The sequence below is a fragment of the Penaeus vannamei genome, chromosome 21 (assembly GCF_042767895.1).
Source record: "Penaeus vannamei isolate JL-2024 chromosome 21, ASM4276789v1, whole genome shotgun sequence".
NCBI lineage: Eukaryota > Metazoa > Arthropoda > Malacostraca > Decapoda > Penaeidae > Penaeus > Penaeus vannamei.
Genome location: NC_091569.1, coordinates 192,057 through 202,056, shown reverse-complemented (window position 1 = coordinate 202,056; position 10,000 = coordinate 192,057). Strand labels below are relative to the sequence as shown.

Sequence of the window (10,000 nt, the reverse complement as noted above, 5' to 3'; positions counted from 1 at the left end):
GCAGTATCTAATACCAGGAGGTTATACTGTCAAAATACACCAGGATACAAGGTCAAGGTGGCAGGTACCGGTGAGAGAGATTTATCGCGTCGCCGACCCGGTTACGTGTGCATTCGCCTTCGATTTGGAGCCGTCCGCGGCGTGAATGAAAGGCCATCGCTTCGTTGTGCCACCCGCGTCGGGCTGCAGATTTCGCGCCGACCAAGCGACCGATCCCGATTGCGTCGGAAGTGCAGGGAGCCGCCAGGTCGAGGCCTTCGCAGTCTGTCGCTTCGATTACCTTTACGGTTCCGTATCATGAAAATTAGGCGCCCCTTTTGCCCTTCTCCCTTTTACCTACTACCTCATCTTCTTTGTATTTTCTTTCCTTCTCGCTTCACTTTTCCATGACCTCTGCCATTACTCTATCCCCTCTGCTATAACAGAATGTAATCCTCGAGCCAGTGACAAAGTAATGCTATACTGACATTTCCATCCCTTTAATCTCCCCGAGAGAGCAGCCAGCCAGCCAGCCCCCATCCCCCACCCCCACCCCCCATGACGAAGCGAAGGCGAAGGGGAGGGGAGGAGCAAGAAGGGAAAGGAGGAGAGAAGGGAAAGGAGGAGAGAAGGGAAGAAGAGGCGAGAAGGGAAGTCAAGGTTTGCTGCCCTGGGACGGCCTGGCCTGTTGGCGTGCATATTTCGCGTGCGCTTTCGTTCCGTCAAACACAATCTAAAACTTTAATTGCCAGATGTAAGACAAGGCGATTTCTTGGGAGGGAGGGTTGGAGGATTCTTCGCCCCCCCCCCCTCTCCCTTGACCTTACTGACAGGGGTCGTGACGTGGTCGCTCGGGCTCACGTGGAAAACAGGACTCTGCCCAAACTTATGCAACGCAGCTCTACATTTCCCTACTTCATATAAACACCTAATCCAACCTAACAGAATGGCAGCTTATCACACACTTAAGTAGGCGTTACACATTCCCGGACCCGCGTGAGAACACCGAGCCAGAATCTAACGCAAACCCTGTGCGACGCGGCGCATTCCTGCACCGACCGAAGCGCAATAACTCGGGTTCGGACCGGAGGCGGCAAGCCCAATCAGCCCAGAGTAAAGCCCGCGCCCAAAAGGAGAGTAAATATCGCCAACTCCTTCGTTATCATAACGATGACAAAGACGTTCGAGCTCAATAATCGCAGGGTCCAGTCCTGAGTTACAGCTCGCTTCTCAGCACCAACTGGCCGTTTGGTGTGCAATATTCATGGTAATGCCAGCCGTCTGTACTGCGAGCGATTTGTGCTTCGGTGTACTCGGCAGGCGAGGAGGAGCAACCGAGGAACAAATTTATTTACACATAACTTCAAGATCGTTAACACTTCCTGATCTCCTTTGTTTCTCTAGCCTAATCTATATAATAAAAACGCCAAACCATCATTTATTTTCTCAAGAATGCAACGCAAGAACTCCAGGTGGAAGTGGACAATAAATCAAGCCTGGGCGAGCGTCCTCCGGCGTGGGTGGAGCAAGGGCGGCATTGTTTCCACCTGCTCCTCCCTCTTCGATCTCGGAGGAGGAACGCTGTAAAGCTGTGTACACTGACAGGAACCCGAAGGTCGTGCCTTCTTTCTCCCCTTTATTATCTTCGATCTACCCTTTGTCTTTCCCCTCGTCTTTATATGTCTCGCTTCTCCCCGTTTCTTAAAATCGTTTTCCTTTTCTCCTTGGCTACACGAAGGAGCACAAAGGTCGTCGCTCGCCGCCCGAGTCACGAAGGGAGGCGCTCCAACACGCGGTCGCGACGAAGCTCTCGAGGGCGTCTTGGCCGCCAGCCGTCGCGGGGCAGAAGCGCGGGAATCGGACGCCACCGCCCGCGAGGGATGCAGGAACGCACTTCAGCTCCAATCGCCTTTTTTCTTTCTTTTATTCTTAAAAAACGCCGTTAGCGTCACTATCTACGACCGCCATATCTACATATATACACACATACATATATACACATACATACATACACTTATATATACATATATATACATATATACACACATACATACATATACTTATATATACATATATATACATATATACACATACATATACATACATACACATATATACACATACATATACATACATACACATACATATATATGTGTGTATATATAAATGTGTGCTTATTTGTGTGTGTATATCTATTCCTAAACAGAGCTTCTGTCAAACTCATGGCCAGCGGTTCAGTGGCATAAATAATATCCTCCGAACTAACGAAATGGGGGATTCATATCTATATGTATTTATAGATGAACAATGGCGTATGTGCACACAAACACATATATAAGATTTATTTATGTCGGATAAAGTTTGACGTCGAATCGCGCTGGGTCTCGGGGCGTCGACTGCGGGCTCAGAGAAAGCCGCCGTCACTGCTCCATTATAGCATTGCCAATGAATCATTCAGATTGTCTGCTGCTGGTCGGCCAATTCCAAAACGAGAGAGAGAGAGAGAGAGAGAGAGAGAGAGAGAGAGAGAGAGAGAGAGAGAGAGAGAGAGAGAGAGAGAGAGAGAGAGAGAGAGAGAGAGGAAGAACGAGAGAGAGAGAGATAAGGAAGAACGGAGAGAGAGAGAGAGAAAGGGAAGAACGAGAGAGAGAGAGAGAAAGGAAAGGAACGAGAGAGAGAGAGAGAAAGGAAGAACGAGAGAGAGAGAGAGAAAGGAAGAACGAGAGAGAGAGAGAGAGAAATGGAAGAACGAGAGAAGAGAGAGAGAAAGGAAGAACGGGGGAGAGAGAGAAGAAGAGAGAGAGAGAGAGAGAGAAAGGAAGAGCGAGAGAGAGAGAGAGAGAAAGGAAGAACGAGAGAGAGAGAGAGAGAAGAGGAAGAACGAGAGAGAGAGAGAGAGGAAGAACGAGAGAGAGAGAGAGAAAGGAAGAACGAGAGAGAGAGAGAGAAAGGAAGAACGAGAGAGAGAGAGAGAAAGGAAGAACGAGAGAGAGAGAGAGAAAGGAAGAACGAGAGAGAGAGAGAGAGAAAGGAAGAACGAGAGAGAGAGAGAGAGAAAGGAAGAACGAGAGAGAGAGAGAGAGAGAAAGGAAGAACGAGAGAGAGAGAGAGAGAAAGGAAGAACGAGAGAGAGAGAGAGAGAAAGGAAGAACGAGAGAGAGAGAGAGAGAAAGGAAGAACGAGAGAGAGAGAGAGAGAGAAAGGAAGAACGAGAGAGAGAGAGAGAGAGAAAGGAAGAACGAGAGAGAGAGAGAGAGAGAGAGAGAAAGGAAGAACGAGAGAGAGAGAGAGAGAGAAAGGAAGAACGAGAGAGAGAGAGAAAGAGCGAGAAAAAGAACGAGAAAGAGCGAGAAAAAGAACGAGACAGAGCGAGAAAAAGAACGAGAGAGAGAGAAAGAGCGAGAAGAACAACTAGCGAGAGAGAGAGAGAGAAAAACGAGAAAAAGAACGAGAGAAAGAGAGAAAGAGAGAGAGAAAGAGCGAGAAAAAGAACGAGAGAGAGAGAGGAAGAGCGAGAGAGATAAGGATAGAAATCAGAGAAAGGATAGAACGAGAGAGAGAGAAAGGATAGAACAAGAGAGAGAGAAAGGATAGAACGAGAGAGAGAGAAAGGATAGAACGAGAGAGAGAGAGAGAGAGAGAGAGAGAAAGGAAGAACGAGAGAGAGAGAGAGAGAGAGAGAGAGAAAGGAAGAACGAGAGAGAGAGAGAGAGAGAGAGAAAGGAAGGACGAGAGAGAGAGAGAGAAAGGAAGAACGAGAGAGAGAGAGAGAAAGGAAGAACGAGAGAGAGAGAGAGAAAGGAAGAACGAGAGAGAGAGAGAGAAAGGAAGAACGAGAGAGAGAGAGAGAAAGGAAGAACGAGAGAGAGAGAGAGAAAGGAAGAACGAGAGAGAGAGAGAAAGGAAGAACGAGAGAGAGAGAGAAAGGAAGAACGAGAGAGAGAGAGAGAGAGAGAAAGGAAGAACGAGAGAGAGAGAGAGAGAGAGAAAGGAAGAACGAGAGAGAGAGGCTGAGAGAGAGAGAGAGAGAGAGAGAGGGAGAGAAAAAGGAAGAATGAAAGAGAGAGAGAGAGAAAGGAAGAATGAAAGAAAGAGAGAGAGAGAGAAAGGAAGAATGAAAGAGAGAGAGAGAGAGAAAGGAAGAACGAGAGAGAGAGAGAGAGAAAGGAAGAACGAGAGAGAGAGAGAGAGAAAGGAAGAACGAGAGAGAGAGAGAGAGAAAGGAAGAACGAGAGAGAGAGAGAGAGAAAGGAAGAACGAGAGAGAGAGAGAGAAAGGAAGAACGAGAGAGAGAGAGAGAGAGAGAAAGGAAGAACGAGAGAGAGAGAGAGAGAAAGGAAGAACGAGAGAGAGAGAGAGAAAGGAAGAACGAGAGAGAGAGAGAGAAAGGAAGAACGAGAGAGAGAGAGAGAGAAAGGAAGAACGAGAGAGAGAGAGAGAGAAAGGAAGAACGAGAGAGAGAGAAAGGAAGAACGAGAGAGAGAGAAAGGAAGAACGAGAGAGAGAGAAAGGAAGAACGAGAGAGAGAGAAAGGATAGAACGAGAGAGAGAGAAAGGATAGAACGAGAGAGAGAGAAAGGATAGAACAAGAGAGAGAGAAAGGATAGAACGAGAGAGAGAGAAAGGATAGAACGAGAGAGAGAGAGAGAGAGAGAGAGAGAGAGAGAGAGAGAGAGAGAGAGAGAGAGAGAGAGAGAGAGAGAGAGAGAGAGAGAGAGAGAGAGAGAGAGAGAGAGAGAGAGAGAGAACGACGGGCAATGGTGAGAAAGTAAAGTGTGCGTGTCTCCCAAATATATCAAACTTTTACAAAAAGCTGTCAATCAAACTGTCAGGATACTTGCATCAAACGAGATTTATATAAACTTTTTCCTTCTTGATGTTGTTATATTTACACTGATGTTTAGCGTCGGACGCGGATTTCAAATCGAACGAGGAGACGATTCCCCGAGAGCACCTGCCACGAGCGCCGCCGCAGGAAGAACCAAACTACCGAAGAGCAAGCAAGCGCAGCAGTGAACGAGGTCCATATAAGTACCCAAGCAGACCTTGGCCGTGAATGCCTCGTCAAACTTTCTGAGGTCGGACGGCGATGGATGAGCAGAGACGACGGAGACACACACGCTCCATTCCCTGCCTTCTGACGGGGGAGAAACCGAGGTGCGGATCGCCGCCGTCGCCGCCGTCGCCGCCGTCGCAGCCTTCTGCCTCGCATGCACGGGCCGCCATTTACGTATTCAGGCTCGCTTTAGCCCGAGTTTCATTTGCCAAAAAGGCTTTCATTTGTAGATAGGCTGCAGTCAGTCTCAGACCGTATCTCGTTCGGCAAGTTCCCCGCAAGTGACTGGAACTGCTGGTCATGCGGCGCTGCATTCGGACAGCCCCGTTCCTCGTTGAGCTCCTCCGCGCCGCGCAGAGCAAGGAAATGCAACTCCACAGCCAAAGATCAAAACAAAATATTGCAATTTAACAAATAAAAGAGTGAATGGAAGAAGTTATGGCGATCATGGTGATGGAGATAATGACGGCGATGATGACTTTGATGACGCTGACGAAAATGACGACGATGAATATGATAACGCTTATAACAATAATGATCATAATGATCGTGATAATAATTATCGCAATATTAATGATCACAATAATAATCTTTATCATTGTTCTAATAATAATAAAATAATAATACCCATAAGAATCATAATAATAACGACCATAACATACTGCCCATAAAAATAACAGCAATGATAGTAATGGTGGTAATAATCATAGTGATAACATTAACAATAATCATGATAATGCTGAAGATGCCAGCATTGCAACCAAAACTCCAAAACAAGACCACGATCAAGAATAGCGATAACAACAATAACAATAATGATAATAATGATAATAATAATAACAATAATAACAATAACAACAATAATATTAATAGTAATAGTAATAGTAATAATAGTAATAATAATAATAATAATAATAATAATAATAATAATAATAATAATAATAATAATAATAATAATAATAATAATAATAATAATAATAACAATAGCAACAATAACAGTAATAGCAATAACATTATCAACAAGAACAACAATTAGCATATAAAAAATAAAACAATAGTAATAAAAATTATAAAAGCAAAAGTAATGAAAAAAAATTATAAAAACAATAGTCATAAACCAATTCATAAAACCAAGTTATAAGAATACGAATAATAACAATAACATGGGCAACAATAATAAACATAACGAAAATACTGAAAATAATAACAAAATAGTAATAATAACAATAAAAATAACAACGCCCGCGATGATGACCGACATAAAGGCAGCAACAAGAACAACAGGAATGACAACAATTATAACAATACCGATTATAACATATTATAATTTTAGTCAGTAACAATCGTCTGCAATTGCAATACGAATAATAACAGTAAATAGTACTGAGATAGCAATCACAATAGCAATATACGTACAGAAGAACAAATTTAAATGGACGCAAAATTCTCGACATACTGTTATTTATCTCTATTCCTTTTTTATCATGAAATTCTATTTAAACCTGATTTGGTGCGCATGATTGACCGCGATAATTAAAAAGCCACCGAAAATGCCCTTAGAGTCAACCATGAAAAGAGATACTCATAAAAATATATGCGCTTGGTTTCCGAAAAAAAATGGAACTGCAGTCAAGGTTGCTCACTTTCGAGGTCCGTTTGCAAGGAACATTCCGATGGAGATTGCAAGTATAGGAGCGATGGCTGCACTCATGTCAGTGCCTGTTCATGAGGACTCATCTGGGAAAGTATTTAATATCGTGATAATATCCAGAAATTGGCGTTCCTATTCGAACGTGGTTTATAAATGGCACACTTATAAATTGATCGGATAGTTTGGTTACAGTTACTCCATAGTCTATAGTATACTTCATTCATATTTCATGTGATCTTTGATCAGCATGTTATGATGATCTTAAATAAACACAACAGATATTTTGTACACACACAACGACACTTTATGGCATGTGCACAGCTGCACAAACACACATTGTAAGCACGCACTCATAAAGCAAGTAATGTACATAAACATAGACACAATTAATGCACACATATAAAAATATATTAAAGCCCAAGTTTCTCCAAGTCTGCATGACAAGGTCACACAATATCGCATAAACTAAATCTATCAGCCATCATTGAGACTAGAGGAGGTTCTAAAGACCTAAGGAATATAGCAAATGCTGGTCTTCACAGAAAAATGATGGAGAACGGATGCGTGTAGCAATTAAACTACAAGAGCCTCGATATAAATAAACAACCTTGAACAATAAATTACTGCAATTACTGCAACAGCATTTTTGTACCTTCTGTTAAAAATACGCGATGTATCCAATACGTCAAAATATAAGGACACAAAATTTAAACTCTATTGCATCTAATACTATAATCTATACTCACCAAATTCATGATTGCACGGTGCCTGTCTAAACCGTTATTGTCAAATCACAACATATGTTCTTGCTCACAAACTAGACTAAATTAGATGTCCGAAATCATACAAGACGATTTAGCACAGAGTTACTGACAGTGGGGAAGCAAAGACACCTTTCCTTCGGCGTTCCTTCGCACACTGAGTTGCGATTCATTCAGCTTTCTGGCGTTGCCGTGGTAACGTGATGTCGTACGTCTGGCAGCGCTATTGAGTTGCCTGACATTTTTTGAATTTTAGAGTTGAAATGCATATCCTATGTATATGTGGAAGAGATATATTTGTTATTTTGTCTTTCTATTTACGGTCTAGTCGATGATATTTTTATGTGAAAGATAGTCGAACCATGAAATGAATTACTTCAAAAAAGGTATGCTAATTCGTGTTATGTCGGACACATATTCAATTCTAAGTAGCCTCTAATATCGGGTATGAATAATCTTGAATAAATCCTGTGAATTTTTCAATGGAAAATACGACTATCAGTTCAAGATGCGTTTTGATAATATATAGACAAGGCATGGCCATAATACAAAATTAAAATTCCCGCCCCCAAACTCTCGCGAAAGGCGAGAGTTGGCGAGATTTCGAGCAGCAGCGGTGAGTACGAAAGTTTCAAACTTTTCTTCTCGTATTTTGGCATAAAGCCGTGTTACTCTGTTACTAAACTAACGCATGCTTATCCGCAAAGGAAACCAGAATACCAAGAGATTTAAATCGAACTAAAAACAATGCAGGAAAGATGTAAAGTGGTTTCTTGAGGCGTTATATTGGAGTCGTGAAGTTTGTTTTGGTTGACAAGGAGTGCGCGCCAACAAAGCTCGGGCGAAATTTTAACTTTACAGAACTACCATGAGCTAAGTCTTCATTTAAGGCGAACATTTGAATTGGATTCGCTCAACGCATCTTGTGTTTTTATGCAGAGGACTCCAGATGAGAGGTCTGGAAGACGTCTTTTCAAAACCCGATTTGTTATGTTATTCAGACTCAAATTATGAACAGGAACGACTTCAATTGCAGAAGACAAAATATGGAATTATCATTTGGAATGGATTTCAGTTTCTGCCTTTGTTATTTCCATTCATTTCATAACGTCAGAGAATATAAATTTGCTTTTATGGTATTATTTCTCTTTTTAGGTAGTATAATGTTAAGCCAGTATTTCAAAGTAACGTCACACTTTTTCATTGTTTAGAGTAAATATTCTTTAAGAAGAAGAAGAGGAAATAGGTGACAAAAGATCATCTAGCTGCCTTATCTCATTCAGCAATGATTGTCTTCATCCCCCTCACAGCCCATAGCCGGGAGTGAGCACGACCCAGCAGGCAAAGATGTCAGCCAGCAAAAGGCGCTCCTCTGTGGGGTTTGCCCTCTCTCCCACGAAGCGTCGAAGCAACCAGGCCAGCTCTGACACGCCTCACTCACGGCGACATTCCATCATGGATTCTATTGGTTCGGACAATGTTTTTATGGATGTGCCTGCGGTAAGATTGGTTTTCATTTATTGTGCGTATCTGTATCAGTAATTGTAATATTAAAAACTACATTAATGTGCACACTATCAGAAAGCGCTTAACCTTTAGAGATAAATTTGGTTGGAACACCTCAAATATAATGATAGCAGTAATTTTTTAAATTTCACATAGCCATCCTACCTTGCAAATATTGTTCCTTATTTCAATTATCCACACTAAAATATGCATGAATTTCTTGTTATTTTCCAATAAGACCCTCGGAGATTAAGTCCCTATTTCTCCAGACACTCCTGGAAAATCCTCAGACATTGCCATATAAAGCTAAAACCTCCCTAACCTCAGGGCTTTGGCTCAGATCCCCATCCAGTTGCCATATATCCCTATCAGGAGTCTGCCCCAAAACCCCCATCAAGTTGCCAAGGACTTTACTCTCCATGGGGGTTATGTCGCAACTTGTATCCATTTTTGATCTTATTTTTTGCCTACACAGATTATTTCTTTTGTCAGTGAGTATAATTTTTCCCCTTCATGTTATAGATTTATAGCTTTATTATTATTAATCTTATTTATTTTCTCAATCCAGAATAACGATGAGCAGGAGAAGAAAGAGCGGCAGTTGAGTCGACTGCAACAGCAGATGCAGTCAAGGAACTTCTCGTCCCCCTCTGCAACCCCAGGAGATAGAAGAAAGTCTTTAAGCTCTGTAGCTGGCCTTACCAACCAACAGTTGTCAGAGCATTACTCAAAATGCATTCAGCTGTCTGCAGAGAATGTAAGAACTACTTCTCTTTATATTGTGAGATTTAGATGTCTAAAATCAGTTGAGTAGAATTAATTATTTTCATTGCAAATTCTTGTTGATGTGTATTTATTTTATATTCTGCTGTGCAGAGGTAATTGAGGATTGAAAATGATTTAATCCATTGCAGAAAATCAGCATGAAAAATGCATTCAATTTGCAACTCATAGACTACATGTCAGAAATGCTTCGAAGAAAAGACTCTGATATGAATAATTTCCAGGTAAGGTAATAATGTAGTGTTCACACGTAATGGCAATAAT

At 42.0% G+C, this 10,000-nt stretch overlaps 2 protein-coding genes across 2 annotated transcripts in view; one reads left to right on the top strand and one right to left on the bottom strand.

Moving 5' to 3' along the window:
- Positions 1-7,607, bottom strand: part of LOC113810129 (metabotropic glutamate receptor 2) — a 46,444-nt gene extending 38,837 nt beyond the window's left edge. Inside the window, exon 1 of the mRNA XM_070135753.1 lies at positions 7,433-7,607. Coding sequence (XP_069991854.1) covers positions 7,433-7,441 — 9 coding nt within the window. The 5' untranslated portion in view covers positions 7,442-7,607. The remainder of the gene's footprint in view (positions 1-7,432) is intronic.
- A 479-nt stretch (positions 7,608-8,086) lies between these two features.
- The window catches only part of barr (non-SMC condensin I complex subunit H), a gene marked incomplete in the record, with an annotated part of 3,693 nt that continues 1,779 nt past the window's right edge, over positions 8,087-10,000 (top strand). The window contains 4 exon segments of the mRNA XM_070135752.1: positions 8,087-8,403; positions 8,758-8,947; positions 9,522-9,710; positions 9,868-9,960. Of these exon segments, the coding sequence (XP_069991853.1) occupies positions 8,795-8,947; positions 9,522-9,710; positions 9,868-9,960 (435 nt within the window).